This window comes from Cloeon dipterum, chromosome 3 (genome assembly GCF_949628265.1).
Source record: "Cloeon dipterum chromosome 3, ieCloDipt1.1, whole genome shotgun sequence".
NCBI classification, from domain to species: Eukaryota; Metazoa; Arthropoda; class Insecta; order Ephemeroptera; family Baetidae; genus Cloeon; species Cloeon dipterum.
Window position 1 is genome coordinate 35,763,067 of NC_088788.1, and position 18,048 is coordinate 35,781,114.

At 46.5% G+C, this 18,048-nt stretch overlaps 1 protein-coding gene across 10 annotated transcripts in view; it reads left to right on the plus strand.

The window, feature by feature from the left end:
• Positions 1-18,048, plus strand: part of ckn (CRK like proto-oncogene, adaptor protein) — a 121,106-nt gene that overhangs the window by 93,113 nt on the left and 9,945 nt on the right. For 4 of the 10 annotated variants that reach the window (XM_065483555.1, XM_065483552.1, XM_065483551.1 and 1 more), the window contains exon 2: positions 17,663-17,830. In XM_065483555.1, the coding sequence (XP_065339627.1) occupies positions 17,671-17,830 (160 nt within the window). In that variant the 5' untranslated portion in view covers positions 17,663-17,670. Of the gene's footprint in view, positions 1-2,564; positions 3,128-11,947; positions 12,024-17,662; positions 17,831-18,048 lie in introns of those variants that run through there. The other 6 variants (XM_065483546.1, XM_065483548.1, XM_065483549.1 and 3 more) reach the window with 3 other exon arrangements.

Genomic DNA, 18,048 nt, shown 5'->3' on the forward strand with positions numbered 1-18,048 from the left:
GAGGAATTTTTAAATTATTAATTCAAGGACGAAATTGAGACGTCAAAGCTGATGATAAAAAATTCATGGCGGTGTAAAGATTACAATTTACAACCAACTCAGTCCTGCTCGTGCAACAAAATAGTTAACTTGGAGGGAGGAGAGGTGGAAATGAGGGCCTGCTGCTCTCTATTGATTTTTCGCCTGAATGTGGATCAGAGGAGACAACTTGCCTGTTTATTAACCATTTAATCGGAGCGCTTCGCAGAACAATGCGACCAACGGTGCGGAGACTGCACAATCTGCCTATTATACCAACTCAATTAATAAGAACAACTTTGGAATTCAGCGAGACGGAAAATGATTTACAGGTCTGCTGCGGATTGAAAAGAACTGCCCCAGCAGCTCACAGAGAGGCGTCTAATTATTTATAGGTCACGAACTTCGTGGTAAATACTCCTTGCTTCGGGGAGGAGAAATTTCTATGCATCCAGTTGAATTACGAGTCTTGAACACGCTATACGTACAACTCAATTTAATTAAAGTTAAAAAATAAATCCCGCGATTTCGTTAATACTGGGTGTTAAAAGATAAGATCTCGTTAACTTCTTGGAGTTTTGAAAGTAAGCGGTGGCCCAAACCTGAGATGAATGACCCAAGCGCGAGCAATTACTGCCGCCGAGAGAATAATCGCGAGCGTTCAGTTTTAATGACCGAGGCGCATATGCATGTCTGAGCGCAAATTGCGCAATTACTCTAATTGAACCGTATAATAGCAATGATTATTTTACCTAATACGCTAGAAAACAAGATGTTTTGCGGCCAAATCGGCGCCGGGTGCACGTGACGATTATTATTCGAGCGTTGAAATGAATTCCAAGGAGCAAAAAAAATCGCTGCTTAGCATGCAAAGGGCAACGCAGACACTCGCCGAAAATTCTCCGCTGATCAAACATCGCGGCGAATTTCGATTCTCGCGCTCTTTTTCGCACCGACTGACAAATCTCGAGCCACCTACGTGTCTGGCGTCTGGCGGCGGGCGAGAGATGACTTCACATAAACTGTTGTTTGTTTTATTATTTCCCCCTAAGTGCTTTTCTCGTGGATTTTTACAACCGCGGCGGGAGGAAAAGTCTTCGCGAAGCAAATCGATTGTGCGCGTTTTCTGGGAAACTCGTGGGAAGACGCGCGGTTTTTAATAAGGAGGCGTGTCCTTTCCGTATTAAAAAAGAATTAACTGCGGGAAGAGAAAGGCGTGTGTATAATTTTGCACCGGCTGTCGCCGACGAGACGATTTGCCAAGTGGTTTATGGATTTAAAATAATTTATGGGCAAATGCCACCCAGGGCGGCTGGATATTTGAATATTTGGCCCGATAAAGAGTCTCGTGATGAGAAATGAGCGTTTGTCAAAAACAGCAGAGTCATGAAGGCATTGCTGCCGCCGCGCATTTTGGTTGCGGACAGACAGCAGAGTGATGGCCCACAGAACCGGGTAATGAGAATTTCGCGGAAAGGAAAAAAATTATTGTACAGTTTAATAAAACGGTTGGCGGCATAAAGAGCTCGCAGGTGCCTTGGGCTCGGAATAAAAATAATACTCGCAGAGTGAATAAGGCCATTTATCTCTGCTGCGTTTGAAATTAAATTCTCGCTGAGCTGTGCGGTGATGGCAGCGCGTTTTATATTATTATTGGCCTCAAATGACGCGCGCAGATCACTTAGCCGCGCGTTTTTTCCACGATCGGCTTTCGACGTTCCATTAACTTGGACCAGTTCCAGCGTTTCGATTTTAGAAAAAGCGAACGACCACAATGAAGCGTGCAGTATTTAAAAACGAAAAGCGACTCCTGGGAGGAAGGCGCTCGGTAATTAAACGGGGCCACTGATTTATTCCGGGCACCAAACACAAGAACTTCTTCATCAACTTGACAGCCCAATATTTCGTGCTTGGACTGATTCGGCATGTGTGTGTGTGTGCGTGGGGGCCTTATGCATAATTAAAGTTATGTTCTATAAACGCGTGTTTGTCCTCTAGAATTTATTACTAGGCAAGGGCGTTTTTTAACTGGAAATGCGCATCGTTTGACAAACACATTTTTTTTCTTTCTTACGGAGCGATGACCAGCAGCAGCGTAAAGGGCATAAATGTACGCTGTTAATTAGAGATGTGACATTTTAAAGCAGAGAAAATGTCAACTCGCACACTTTCCCCTCTGAAATCCAGGAATAACCGAAGAACACGAAGAAAAATCAAATATCTACACGACCTTGGTGTGCTGCAAGACGATCCATTAAGGGGGCAAATAAAAAACAGTAAATACTATAATTTCAACCGTCTGGAGCTGTATAATTAAGGCAAAAGGCTCCCGATTTCTAAGACGCTCGTCGGCGGCAGCATGACAGGCCGAATCGAGGCAAACACTAAACAGTTGCACGACGACAAACTGAAACTGGCCTGCCGCGCCGCGTTTATTTTATTATTAACTAAGAAACGGGCTGAGCAGTGAGCAGGCTGCCCACGACGACGAAAAGAAGGGGATCGGCGTGAACGGCGGCGGCGGCGGCAGGCGTGTCCCCTTCCTCGTTCAGTGTACCGCTGGCCGCCGCACATGTGCCTCCGCTCCATCCGTCTGCGATGATGGCCTGCTTCGGCCCGCTGTTGCTGCCTCCGCGGCCGCCCCCGGCCCGCAACAACCCCGCCGCCGCCGCCACCCCCAACAACAACAACAGCAACAACCGGCTGGTGGCCCGGCGTCGCAGCTCGAGCACGTGCCGGCCCCCGCTGCCCCCGGCGCTGCCCCCGCTGTCGTCGACCTACCTGAGCTTCGACGACGAGGTCGAGTTCGACGAGATCATCCCCAAGTCGCCCCCTGTGTCCTTCTACGAGCACAACCCCCCACGCGCCAACTTCAGCCTGCTGCAGAGGTCGCACTCGGAGGGCAACCTGCGCAACCTGGGAACAGGTTTGCCCGTGCAGCGGACCTTCAACAAGTGCATCAGGGCCCTCAGCGGCAGCTGGAAGAATCTGCTGCAGGGGCTCAACAAGCCGGACAAGATCGAGCCTCCCAAGGGGTCGCTCACGCCGCTGCCCCCCAGAAATCCCACCCTGAACCTCAACAACCTGCTCAACGCGCCTTCTGTCACCGGTGAGACACTTTATTGCAGTTTTTTCTTCCATCAGTCGTTGAGGAAAACGTGTTTTTAAATGAAGGTGGGTGCATTCCTTCCGAGAAATGCGTCAGAGATTGTTACAGCGGAGTGAGTAATGCTGGCAATTGTTTTGCAAGGCGTTTTGCCCCACAATTCGGGAGGAAAATTGACTCATTAGTCTGCAAGTAAAAAAGCTCTCATTTATCCGAATGACTCTTTTTTAAAAAAAAAATGTGTTGTTGAACGGCAGAGAGCCAGATTTTGCAGGGACGTTTGACGAGGCACGCCGCACAAAAACACGAGCATAACTCTGCCAATTGGTCGGTACCAAAAGGGTCATTATTGCTAATGGTGGTCGCGTCTGTCGCGATTAATTTGGCCAAGTGTTAACAGCTGTTGGTTTGCGCGCTGTGCCAGTGTTTGATTTCACGAGCGTGTTGAATTTCAGTGCGGTCTCGACGCGATAAAGCTTTTATTATGCTCGTTGTCACGAATTTTAGCATCTGCCGAAATTGCACGCCTCTCCAGCATCTGGTCGCTGCTTGGCCGCGCCGGTGAATTGCAGAAATCGGGAATATTTTTATATGTATATACACACACGCGAAGGCAGGCGGAAATCGCGTGGGAAGCAAAAGGTGTTACATCACAGTGAAAGAGGACCCTCTAAATCGTGTATGGACAAACAGCAGAGAAAACGTTCCATCTGTTGTTGTTAAGAAACACATATTCAGGGGCCTTGAGCAGCTCTTTAAGTTTCGAACATAATTATCAATTCAATTTGATTCACTTAAACGAACGCACAATGGCCGTAGGAAGATTTCAAGGAAGTTAAATCACTCAACATTTTCACGCCTGGAATTTACATTTGGGACGTGGGCGGCGCTGAATATATTTGATATTTCGTCCACGTTGTCGGCACGGCAGCTCGTATTTTCGAATCCATTCAGCGCTGCGGCTGCGGCCACGGCCACGCACTGACCGCGCTCTAAGCAGATCTTGTTAATTCGGCGAGTGAGCGAGCGCGAATCATCATCGCGGAGGAGCAGAGTGACTTCATCCTTGTTTCTTTTCTCGGTAGACTCTGTGTGTTGTAATATAATAATCCGTGGCGGTCTGAGGCCGCAGGATTGCTTTCAGCGGCAGAGGCGCACAATGCCCGTTGGTTATTTACTCAATCAATGAGCCAGACGATTTTGTATCAACGCAAACAGAGAAAGAGAGAGAGAGATACGCAATATGTGCGCTGCAAGGAGTAAAATCCAGTTCACGGAACTGCTTCTTTTATTGCCGGTCGTAAAAATCGATTCGAAAATAGTAAATCGGCGGCTGTGTATTCGACCTTTTTGAGAAGAAACATTCGCGGGTGGTTATGCAGAGGGCTCGACGGCTAAATGACTCAATTGTTAGAGATTTCGAGACAGGAAACATTGGGCAGTAAAAAAGAAACGATAAAAATTCCAGCTTAATTGCGCTTTTTTCGTGTCAAATGCAGTGTGTGCCATCAGATATAATCCGCTTTTGAATGCAAATGCAGAAAAGCTTCTCCTTTCTCCCTTTTGTTCGGCAGCAGCCAATATAAACGTAGTAATGCTGCTTCGGTCATCAATCAACCCGATAAACTTGCTCTTATTCCGCCATACTCGGCCGCAGATAGAGCTGCTAGATGTAAAATAAATTGGAGATGATGGAGAGTCGCTATAGCTCTCGAGAGCCTCTTTCTTCCGCGAGCGCACACAACAATACACATGACGAACCCACTCAACAAAATTGCTCTCTCTCTCTTCTCTCTCTCTCCGAATATAAAAGCAGTAAGGTCTGTTTGCGGTGGTGGCTGTGTCCATAAACGCCCGCCAGCCTTCTGGATAACGATCAAAGCCATTTCGGGCGGAGAAACAATCAGCCTGATTACGATTTCATTCCCATCGTCAGGCAATTTACATCGAATCGCAAAAACACAGGAGAAGAAGCGCCTGTCAGAGCCGAGACGGTAATTTATTATGCCGCGGTGGAAGGAAAGTGACTTGGCGAGAAGGATAGGTTATTAATTGATTTGTTGTTGCCTGGCAGTGGCAGAGAGTGTGAAATCCGATATTTGACAAACAAACACTCAATTATTGGTTTGGATCGAACGAGTTGGATTTGGCGTCAACATTGTCTTCGAGGAAAATGTCTTGATTAGGACCGCAGCACTGAAAAACCGTGTCTGTCATTGTCGCGAGAGACGCGCGGCTGCAGCCCGTGTGTCTTTTAAATCGACTCTGCGGGCGCGGTACGATTTATCAGCTTGCGCGCGGAAGCGATCTATTTTTTGCCCGAAGCAGCTGCCCTCTCGCCCGCAAGCTGCCATTGACTGAGTGAACTCTGGTGTTTTCACTTATGCTCAGCGTCTCGATCACGTCGTCATTGTCTCATGGCATGGCTCGTTTGTGACGTCATTAAAGCCGGGCCGAGCATAACACAGGATGTTAATCCACCACGAGCTGGCTTGTATCATAACATATCGAGAGCACATACTCAACCCTTTCGTGACGGAGCGAGTCAAAGGGCCGAGCAGAGCACGGGGGCTGCCGCTTTTATCTTGGCCATTCAAACAAATGACAGCAGTCTGGACCGTGTGCCTTATTAGGGGACATGCCGCTTGGTACACTGCTGTGTACACATACACACACGTTTACTGCAGCCCTGCGCTTGCTTCGTATTTCGGCCGGGCTTTTTAATAAACGCGCCCGCTCCATGTGTGTTTCGTTGCGCAGCCAACAGGGACAAAAAGCATCTCAGCATCGTCGTCGTCGTGAGAAACTGATTTGCGTCAGCACTGCTAAAGATTCGAATCTCCTCCCCGTCTTTTCCCGGCGAGATTTTGGCTCAGCCGGCTGTGGAGCGCAGACATTTGATTTGGGTGTCAGCAAAGTGTCCTAACGCTTGACGACTGATGCCAAACTTATGGAAACTGAGCGAAAAAGCTGGAGGAGCATACAGTGACTTGGACACGGATTGATGATTAGGGAGGGAAAGACAAGGAAATTCAGTGGGCTTTATACTATTAAGAAACTTGATGCAAGAGAGATTATTCCATGCGTCTGCAGACTAAGAATGCTAAAACGGCTCAATGAGCGAAGAAACGAGACCCATTACTTCTAAAGCAACGACTTTTTTAAAGTTCTGACGGCAATGCTATCTGACTCTGAACTTTTAAATAAAAACGAACTGGTATCTCGTAGGACACTTTCAGGTTACCCCTATTTGATTTGTGTGTCTGGAAAAACGCATTGTCTGCGCAGTATCGTAAAATAAAAAGCGGTGCGAAATCCTGGTTTCAAAATAATTACCGCCGAGCGACTACTTTTACGATTTCGCAAATTCGCAAGCGTGACAAAAGCGTGCTTGCCCACTGATCGCACCCGATAAGCTGCAGGCGGGGCCGTTAATTTTTTTTCTCTTTTTGTCTCTCTATAGCTGTATATACCTGCTGTACGCTGGATCAGCATTATTTCTCATTTTCGACGCACCGCGCGGCAGAGAAAAATGCAAGTGGGTGCCGAAGCGGTATAATAGCCGCACGACGAGGCCTCGCTCAGGGAAGCAGGGCGTTTTCCTCACTCTTCCCATATTAGGCGGGTCAGCAGCTGATTGTTAAAGGATGCTGCGCGCATGCTGGACCGTCGGCCGACCCGACGCCTACCCGCGCGAGTCAATTAAATCGCCAGCACGCGCGTCTCTCTGAAATTTGGTAATCGGACGAACGGACGCACACCTGCTCGCCAAGACAGCCGGAAGTTGTGGTTCGTGCTGGCGGTGCGAGCCAATTTGCCATTATCGAATGTGCGATAAATAGAGATCTCAGCCAGCCACTCCAGCCGCCGGTGAAAAAGGGTCAAAAATTCGGCTAGGCCGGTCCCGCGAGCCTTAAAACTCGCGGCTGAGACCTCTAGTTATATCTAGACCAGCTCAAGAATGACAACAAATTTTAGGATCCCCAGAGGAAACACACGTCCAAATTCATCGCCTCTTTAAATTCCCTGCTGCACTGATTGGAAGGAGGAGAAGGAGTTTATTTAGGGCTAGAGGTAATAATAAATATATGAGCCCAATTAGCTCTATTAAAGTGATGCTCGTAAAGAAGCGTCTGTGAAACGCCCGTCTCCCAATATTAATTGGTACACGGTGTAATAGGACACCGTCGGGTTATTTATGCGCCGCAGCCACTGAATATGGACATTGGCATTAATCTAGGCGGAAACTGATGTCCTTGCTCCCCAAATTGGTCTTCCCGAAGAAAATCGTGAACAATTTCTCATGGGAAAATGGGCGAGCGCGATTATCTGGCAGGCGCGGTCACACCTTCTATTAACTCGGCGGCAAGAATTATAATCTCGGCCGGTGGACAGCAGACGGCACTTCTGTGCTGAGCCAATAAACCTACCTGCGCGCTGCGAATGAGTTAGCTGGTGTAAGAGCAGCACTTGTTCTGCGCGGATTCGTCATAAAATAAGTGTAAATTCGAGCAAGCAAGCGAGCGACTGATCCGCCCACCTGCGAGATGGTGCAACAAACCGACTACACGCGGCTAGGACAGCATTTCACCGCCGTGCGCGCGTGAAGTTGCATTTTCCCATTTGTTTGCACGTGGGAGAGCCCCCGCGACCTGCCGTTTTATGCCCTTGATCGAAAAATAAAATTGTACTCTGGCAGCCATTAACGAGTAAAGATCGCTCCATCTCCACTTTGTTTTCGCGGCCGACGTGTGGGCCCTAACACGCATTTTCCGATTGTAATTGTTTGTTAGGGCCCATGCTTGTGGCTGATTTCGAAACACATTTCGGCCCGCGGTGCGGTGCGGTGCCCACCCACAACGACCAAAACTCGATTCAAACGTCTCCCTAATCGGACGTCGAACCAACGGATATCCAATTTTCGATGCTAATAATTCCTCGAATTCACGAGTTTTACGCAAGCCATGACAGATTTATTTGCATTCTCGCATTACTTGCGATTTTGGGCGTCGGGGACATTCCCGAGCACTCTCAGCCGAAAATCCCGGCCCCCGCTGAATATGTGACCAAGTTTTGTGAAAAGTTGTGCCGCCGCCGCCAGCAGAAAAGTTTTGCGGCAGCAAATCAGGGAAAGTGGCAGATGTTCCCTTGGTTTAATAGCCCCGGCTGCTGCTGCTGCTGCTTTTAATTCTCTCTCTCAACTTGCTATAGCATAATGAGAATTTCGGACAAGACGCACGCGGGGGTGCATGCCGCTCAATAAATATATTAAACAAGCAACACGCGTTTCGACCCTCTTGGCGCGCACTAATTGGAGCGTGTGCATTACGCCGAAGCGGAGTGGATCGTCGCATTCTGGGCGCACACACATGTGTCACACACACTATATAGCTGCCTTGGCGCTTTATTGTTACGGCTTCTAAATACTGCTGTAAATTAGTCGGATGGCACTGAGTAAGTAAGTGAGTACAGACACTGGCAATCGCACATAAACACGAGGGGTGCAAATCTGGCGTTGGGGAACACCGAGCACTCACTGCAATTCATTTTATGGTATTCTTTTAAAAATGTAACAGTAAAATCATGTATAAGAAATCAAGATATTTAAAATTCAACCAGTGTTTTACATCTATATTTCAGTCTAAGAACCAGTCTGTAGAGTGGTAATAATTCTAAAAGTCACCTTGAGATCAGCATAACAAAAACGCAGCCGTGCTTTGCATTTGAGCAAAAAGTTGAGTTTTCCACAACATAATTGTTTTACAACTGACCATCGACGTGCATGAGCGAGAACCGAGCAATTCTGTCTCATGCAAGCGCGGATTCGCGCCGTTGTGTTTGCGAAGGGATACTTCTGAACAAAGCTACGTGCTGACTCGAGGCGAGCAAGCAAAATTACACACGAAACAATTGATTCCTCGGTGGCGGACCATGATCAATAACTATCAGAGCCGCCGCCGTGCAACGTAATTGCGTAATTAATAGCGCCGGCCGTAATCCAGTCCGGGTAATAAAATAATCATTACAATTTGTTTGCCTGGGAAAGTCGAAAAAAGCGTGGCGCCTTTTAAAATAATTAGTGTGCATTATCCACGGCCCTTTGTACCGCAATGTCGGCTGTAATTACGATTATAAAAGTTTCTCGCCTCCAGTTTGCGACACATGCATAATTAATCGGCGTCATTCCATTTTTTTTGCAATTATCATTCCCGGAGCGTGCTGACGCCAACTTCTTCTTTCTCATTTCACACTCGGCGAGTTTGAAGTGATTATCTCTCGCTCGCACCTGAGCTGAATTATTTCCCCGGCAGCAGTTCCGCCCGCAGGCTTCAATTCGGGGGTGTAATTTTAATTTTTTCCCTCATACTGTATTCACCCCTTTTGCCCCTCAAACTCGAATTCAAATTCGCAGATGGGGGAGGCAGTTTTCACGTTTTAATTAAAAAATAAAACCCCACGCGCACCTGCTGGCTGGCTGTGCAAATGTAGTTAGTGGCCCCTTTCTCGCTTTCTCTCTGGCGTTTTGTTCGATGCGCAGCATCCTTTTGAAGTCGACTTTTGTGTTGAATAAATTGTAGATGTATTCTCCAAATTAAAGGGGAGATGTTGGGGAGTGTTTTCCTGACAAATTTATTGCGCGCCTTCTTTCACTCTACACAGAAAATTGGATTTTAATTAGGTTGTTCGCGTTTAGACCGATTTTTACGCTTGGGAGACTCTTGGCTTTTTTCAAGTCCTCCAGAGAGCGAAGAAAGCATGCAAATCAAGAAAACATCATATTTTGTTTTCAAATAAGAGAGAAAGCATTAATTAAGATAACTTAAATAGAGATAAGCTCTCTGAGAAAAAAGTCACCGAATGCATTTTTCTATGTTTGCCTCTCGTAAAACACATTAAAAGTTTATTAGATTAAAACTGTGAATAACTTAATTGAATTGAATTGAATGCAATCACTCAAATTGGAGTCAGTAGCAAAGGCTTTGTTCGAAGGATCCTCGACCCTGATTGGCTGAACACCAGGAATCAGCCAATTAGCGTCGAGGATTTTTCTGCTGTCTCCGATTTGTGTATTCACTCGCAGTTAAATCAACATTTAATGATTTTTTGCGATTGCAGAAATCAATCATAGAAGAACTCTTTAGTTGCAAGTAGACACCAAACAATCGGTTGCATGCATTATAATGGCGTGGGGTTCCTGTAGGAAAAAATCCGTTCGGCGACTTTGTGTAGACCGCTCATCTCTACTGAAGGTCTCAATTTCCAATAGGCAAAAGAGGATGTTTTGATAGATCTCAGCAAAAAAAAATATTAAGGAAAGGACGGCTAAAAGGCCGAAGCAATATGGAATGTTCAAAGTTTAGTTTGGAATCTGCTTGGATGCGAAGGTTCAAGTTGAGCGTGTGCCCAAAGGCGAGATTTAAGGCCGAAGTTTGTGCGATGAGCACTCGCGGATAAACAGGCCGAAATAAGTGGCAATAAAGAATCTGGGCGTCTTCATCGGCCGGATTATAACAAGAAGTAGTGCGGTGGTGCCTCTCGATATTGAATAAAGCGATAAATTGCAGAGGCAACAAAAAAGGAGAAGTTTGCGATAAAGCGTAATGGAATGGTGCCGGCCGGCCAGCCAGCCGCCATAATGGGTATTCTTCCCCGAGGGCTTATAAGTTGGGTCGGTCGGCGTGGAGGAGACACGGCGACGAGACACACATTATTTGCAAAACAAACTTGCGGAGCACTCGCTCAGGTGGAAAAGCGAGTCCCTGGCCCGTAATGAAAAATGTCCACGCACGCTGCATGAATTATTCGCCGCCGAACTAACTTCTAAAAGCTCTAGCCGCGGCAAATGATAATTTATTTAAAAAGTCGGCCTCCCGCACGCCCGCCCGCGAGCAGTAAATTATGATCGTTTTAACGTCTCACTCTTAGCCAAAGCGCGGGGGGCGGCCGGGAGGAAATTGCCTTTTGGCGAAAAATGGCTGCGTAAAACACGCGCGCTGGCTGCGCTGTACACAGGAGTGGGCATAAAGCATTTTTATGCGAAAACTTATTCGCGGCGGCAGTCAGTTAGGAGTTCATTACGCCTCGTAAACACTCCTCGCGAGCCACGCCACGCGCCCCGCGTACACAGAATTTCACAAGATGTTCATCCGTGCCTGCCGTGAATTGCGCTGCGCCCGATGCGACCGCTTTTAATGCGTTTTTTCTGTTGGCACGCATAGAATGCGTAGGAGGAGAAAAACACCACAACATTTAAAAGGTTATAAATTAATAACGAGCGTACCCTAAACATCATGGTTAAAAGATTTGGTAAATAAATGGAAAATTATCACTTACCTGTAATTCATATAGCTGCAACGTCGGGCAAGAGCGAGAACTTTAAATTAAAGTAAAGATTTACAGAAAATTATGGAAAATCCTTTTTTTCTTTCCAAGCTGTTTTTGAAAATTGGGAAAAATTGATCCTTGCAAGCTGTCGATAAGACAATGGGAACACGCACGAGTGACAAAAAAGCAGACCAACTCGTGTTTTTGCTAACATCTCTGCGAAGTATTTATTACAATTGGGAGCAAAAAGAAGCGTTCACATGGCGGCTGCTGGATCATATTTTGTTGCGCACTGCGGCGGCGGCGGCAGAAGCAGAGGCAACAACTCACACAACGAGCTGCTCTCGGTCGGAAGCTGTGATGCGATGAGACACTCGAACGTTTGGCACATCTGCATGAGCAGCCGAATTAACGAAACAAAACTTGCTCCGCGGCGCAGACAAACTTCTTGATGGCCAAGTTTCGCACCGCTTTTGTTCAAATCCCCTGAAAGGAGCAGAGACAGAGACGGAGATGGAGATGGAGATGGAGACCGCCGCGACTATTATTGCCGCGTCGCCGCCCGGCCTAATAGGTACAAGTTTGCATCTTTAATGTGCATGTTCGCGCGCCGGGCCCATTTTGTTCGTGCCGCGCGACTAATTTAATTAGCACGCGGCCAAAGTGCGTTTTGCCGCCGCGAAAAAGTCTTTTAGAGAGCTTTACGATTTTTGCGAGTTTGTGTACGGCCAAATTGGAATTAACAGTGGCTTATTCTTTCTCGTTTTGCGTAAAACTAGAAACTCTGCTTTAACTAGAATTTATTCAAACAAATTAAGTGCCTCCACTGGAGTGTTTTTACTATTTAGATGGGTTTAGTTAAAAACTTTTAACCGCAACAAACTTTTCATGTCATAAAACCGAAAACCGGACTTTATTTTTAGCTTTGGTGCGGGAAGGAAATACAAACGCTTTGAAACGCCGCCCGGCAATATAGCTTACACTTATTTCTGCAGTTGTTGGAGGTTGGAAGAGATAAGCGACAAAGTCAATAGTTCTTTGCTAGAACAACGGCATAATTCTCTCTCTGTGTGTGCCGCAGGCTGCGACAAGGCTCATTGTTTCAAGCGCTGAAAGACGATAATGATAAAACAGGCTGTTGGAGCAAAGCCTCGGCAGATGCTGCGCTTCTCGCAGCTCTCGGTGGCTTTTTGTGGCACAGTGTTTTGACTTGAGGAAGTGCGCGGCGGGCGCTAAAAATAAAGAGTCTACTCGCAGCGCAAGATTAAATCCGCGCTCATTTTTCCAGTGCTGAGCAACACCTGATGCACTTCTGCTCGCCACTTTCTTGCTGATAAAACTTACGTACTTGGACATGATATAAAAAAAGCTGGCAGGCTTTAAAAAGTGGCTCTCTGGAGCCGCGCAGCTGCCGGGAAAGATGAAAGTACCGGGGAATTATTTTCGGACGGGATGCAAAATGAAAGTGACAATTTTTTTATTTTTAAAATTGACTTCCGTGTGGATTTTACGGACAGGCAGCAGGCACAATGGACAAATTGCTAGTCTTGCACTTGATCAGAGCCGAGATTTATGAATCAGCGTGTCACATCAAAAGAAAACAAACAAGCAAGCTGCCATTTCTCGCCCCTGGTGATAAATAGCGCGCGAATCATTATTCAAGTGTGTCAGGGCGGCGGACGCAAATGTACACAAACACCTCGGCGCACTACAAGCATCTGATAAAATAATAATTTCGGCGCGGCAGCTGCTGCAAATGACGGCTGGCTCTGATTTGTAATTTTACCAATTGCGGCCGTTTCCTTCGTTTTTTTTCCACTCGGCTAACCCGTAGGTGGCACGAAAGAAGAAAGGGCGTGTGCAGCATTCATAATCAGCAGGCCATTGTGTGCGTGAGCGGTGCAACAGTTTTATGTTCTCTGCGCTCGTGGCTGCGTTTTTCTCCGAGTAACAAGGGTGCCAAGCAAGATATGACCATTTGAGTTATTATTATCGTGCGGTTGCTTGCTTTTTCAAGGTGCGCGAGAGAACCGCCGAGATTTATAGGAAATAGGAGAGAGAGAGAGCGAGCGAGAGCTTCTGCTGCTAGCTGCTGGGGACCAACACACTCACAAGCAGCATAATTTATCGGGAAAGCTAATGGCTTTAGAGTGTATTTTCAACTGGCTATAGCAGAGGGTTCCATTGAAACTCCAGAAAAGCACAATAATGGAATTCTCCAAAGGGAGGCATCTCGAGATATTGAATTACAGCCGCGCTCACTGTTGGTTTTGACAAATAAAACCGCACATTTTAAAAACCAGCCCATTGGATCGTATTGTATTGTATTCAAAAGCAATGGGAGATATTTGAGTATGTCTGGGATCTGTACTGCTTGTCCAACGTCCGAGAATTGCGCGAATTGCTCAAGGGCCTGGTAGGAGGCGCCACTAGCTGGTTTTCGCACTTTCTCATTGGCTTTAGGGACAAATGTCTGACTGGTGTTTTAATCAAAGACCACGGTGCAAGGAGGCGACTTGGGACCCGGTGAGCTCATATCCCACGGTATGTTCTAAAAAAAATGAGTAGAAATTTCATTTGAAAGTTTGATTCATCGCCTTGCACCGTTCAGTCCTTATAAGTTGCACGTTCCTCTCATTTCTTAACTGCCATTGTTAAGCTGAACGAGCGAGACGAGCTCACGAAATTAAACAATCCTGGAAACAGAGAAGAGTTGTGTGCACACCTTTTGTTCCTTTGTCTCGCGGCAGCACAGCTGAAAAATCCACCCGCCCACTTACTGCGCCTTGCAACCCTCCGATATGAATTACACGGCCACCTTCCTCTCATTTTTATTTTCATTTTAAAAAGGAGGGAGAAGAAGAATACAAATTTCCAGCGCCAGAGAGATTAAAACAGCCTGCTGGGGCTCGCTGGCTCGTTTTTCACTTCTTTCCAGCAGACGTCTTGTGTTCTAATTGTTTCAATGATCTATTGTGCTGCACTTTGGACCGAAACTTTTCCGAAACAACGCCGCCCACGGGCTTCACAATGAAAAATAACGTGCTGGGAGCCAAAAAATTACCAGCAAAGTTTGGTCCGTCGCTCGGCGTGTTTATAGACCATTAACGGCGCCCAAACTTGGGCTGAATAATTTGATTTGAGCCGCTGCAAATCGAGTTACGGCCAGCCCGACTTGCAAATGCGCGCCTTCCAGTTCAAAGCGCTGATAATTTATTTAATAGCGAGCGCAGCAGGCAAACAAACGCCGACTCGGTCGGTGGGTCGGCCATGCAGTGCCAAACGCAGTGCGCTTCTCCAGGGGACGCATCCTCCGCTAGAGTTAGTTGCCGCTCGTCATGTTTTACAGCCAGCTTTCTGCTTGATGTGATTAAATAAACACAAGCTCTGGCCCTGCCAAGGTGCACACACTCACTCACTCTCTCTCTCACTCGCCCAAATGAATGTGCATCTCTTTATGTACAAGCGCTCATCCCTCGTCCGACAGTTGACAGTGACGGGAATCCCGAAGAGCCCAGAGGAGCAAATTACAATTTTTTCCTGCCTCGAACTTTTGACCAGTCCTGCAAGAATTTATTTTATCGTTGTGGACACATCATTCAACTTGGTTCGGAAAAGAGGGCGAAGTAAGTGCTCCCAAGCTGCATTCAGCGCCGTCTCAGAGTGCCGATTACTTTTGATGATTATTCTGCTGCCGGGGTTGACACCTTTTTCCCTCAAAAATAGAAGCAGCGTGCACATAAAAATTCCTGGCTCGACCGCCTGATTTCATTTGAGCCCGGAGATTCGGATTGAGTGTAAAATCCTGCTCTCTCGGAGCTGTGAGAAGAATTTCCGAGTGCTCTTGTTTTCTTTTTCTCTTTTGATCTCTTTCGCAACAACAGTCGCGAGCCTCTAGGTGTTTGTCTTCATTATTTTCGCGTCAGCTCATCTTGTTCTGCCCCGACAAACATTTCCTGCTTGCAGCACTAAGACAATTAATGGCGCCGTCCCACTTTTTTCACCCGCCAGCCAGTCCAGAAAGGTGTGAATTTCTAATTTGGACTTCTGGCTTTGTCTTGACGAAGATGCAGCAGTTTAGGGAGTGGTAAATGGTGTTTAAATTGTCGCCGCAGACACTTTGGTCTCGAAACGACGCGCTGCACATAATGTGAAATCAGACACGGCAATCTCGGTGAATTACTGCCTTTTGTGGCTGCGGAACATCTTATCGGTCTGTGAAATCAAACACTGCGTCTAATTCGTGCTCCGCAGCAGGCTCTGATTTCAGCTGCCCGAGCGAATTTGGCCAAAGGGCTGCACTGACAATGTGCTCAATTACTGCACGCAGATAAAAAGGCCTCCCAGTTTCCATTTCCCCAAATTTACGGCAATCCAAACGCATTTTTTACCCGTCTGCGGCGGCAGCCGCAGTCGGGAGTCTCAAAAGCGGATGGTTATAATTTTCATTTTTCATCCCGGAACCGCATTTTTCAAGCACATACACGACAGGGTGGAAATTTGATGTGGTTGACTGCTCCGCCCGCCCTTTTTCTCCAGCAGCAGCTCTCGATTCACTGACCCGGCGCTTTTGAATTCAATTTTTTGCAATTACGCCGAGGCTTTCATTAAAAAATTGTGGCCGTATCACTCAATACGTCGACTCCCCCTCGGCTCTTCGTAATTTGAACTTGTCAAAACACACACCACCGCCGGTGTGTGAGAAGAAAAATGCTGCTGCATTTTATTCAAAAAGGGCGTGCAGTGGAAAGGAGGAAAAAACGGGGCGCCGGCGAAATGAGCGCTTTTTCAGCTCTTATTATTAATCTTCATCTCTCGAGGCAGAAGAAACAAAAACACGCCCCCGCAGCAGAGCAGCGTATTATGCATGCACAAACAGACACATTCACACGAGGCGGGCGCGATGCACACTATTGATTACGCGCCGTGATTCATCATCTCTTGTTTTATCAGCAGCAGGGAAATGGGAAGTCATTTTTCTCACTTGCCCTTGTTGTCGTGCATGTACGCTAAATGATGAAAAAATGGATGGCGTCGAGACTCGCAAATTGCAAACTGAATAAGTGAGAGAGCTTCTCCTCACAAGAGAGTGGAAAAATATCACCTCTGCCTCAACAAGATTGCTTTACTGCACTGCCTGCTGACGTTCAAATTAGTTTCAAATTATTGGAGAAATTTCAAAGGCTCGAGAATGATTGTAAGAAATGGTCTGATTCATTTTGGATAGGTGGCAAAATAATTCTATCGAGTTCCCTGACGGGAAATCAGTTGGGTTCGGCCTCTAAGGCCTCGACAGAAGTTAACAAAAATGCAATATGCTGGTTACGAGTGACGGAATCTGCGAGAAACTCATTTTTCTGGACCGAATACCGTTCGACTCGTGTTCGCATCTTATGATGCTCTGAAGTGGTTTAAGGGCGATAAGTAAAATATATTCCTTTTTTAGGGTGCGCAAAGGGGGTTGAAGGGTCGGAACCTTTTAACTTCTTTGACTGTCTAGGAGAGGTTGAGACGAGTCTAGTTGTGTGTGGTTTTTGAAAATCGGATCGTTAGAGGCTGAGATTTGGGCGTGAGAACATTTTCAAAAATAAAAAAACGCAATAATTTTCGTTGTTATTATTTTTTTAATAAATATTGATTTAAAAAATCTTCCAGATTTTGACATTTCAAGACATATTTTGTGCTTTCAAATTTTACTCAATTTAAAAACCCGAAACCCGAATAAATCGAAGTAGACCGTTCACCTACCACTTTAAGGTCAAGAAGACGAGTTCAACAAAGTCTGAATTTTTGTCAAAGGGATAACGTGAACAAAGTAACGTCAAACTCCTCTAGTCCAGATGACACACGGAGTAGATTTCAGTTATATTTAATTGAATAAAATGCATTCTTCTGTGTCTAATTGATTTTTTTGTTTTATTCATATCTCTGAACATTAGACAGCGGCATTTATACCAATTAAATCGAGGTGCATAAATTGTAGTAACGTATACAAGCATTGTGTCATTGAGAGATATTCGTGACCGACAGTAGTGAGAACAAGTATTTATGTTTATGAATGGCGCGCATGTACGCGAGCGACATCGCAGAATGATTTATAAACTCAGCGAGGCATCCGAATCGCTTGTTGCCAGTGTTGCATTGGCGTGTGCTTAATAAATTCCTGAATTTGAGTGTATGTCTGAGAGTGAAATGCAAATTCGCTTGTTTCAGTGGGCGGCATGAGTCGGCCGCCGAACAAGCAGCCTGCCCAGGTGAAGAAGGTGGCTCCGCCGTCAGTACCTGAAGTCTACCGCCATTCTGGGAGCAGTTTTGGCTCGGCAGGCTACAGCAGCAGCGAGGATGGCTGCTTTCTGCCGCCCCCGGACCCCAGCTTACGAGGTAAACGCGTCTCGAAATTCATGCAAGGTGCTCGCCAAACACAATTCCGACTGCCTGCTTTGTTATTTCCTCGCCGGCCGCCACCGCGCAATCTAAAATAGATCTACCGCCGCGCGTTAAAACTAACTCTTTCAAAATTGCTGCCTTTTTACGCCCTTCCAAACTGCCAAATACGCAAGTTCATTTTAATAACTAAATTTCTCCGATTCGGAGCGGCC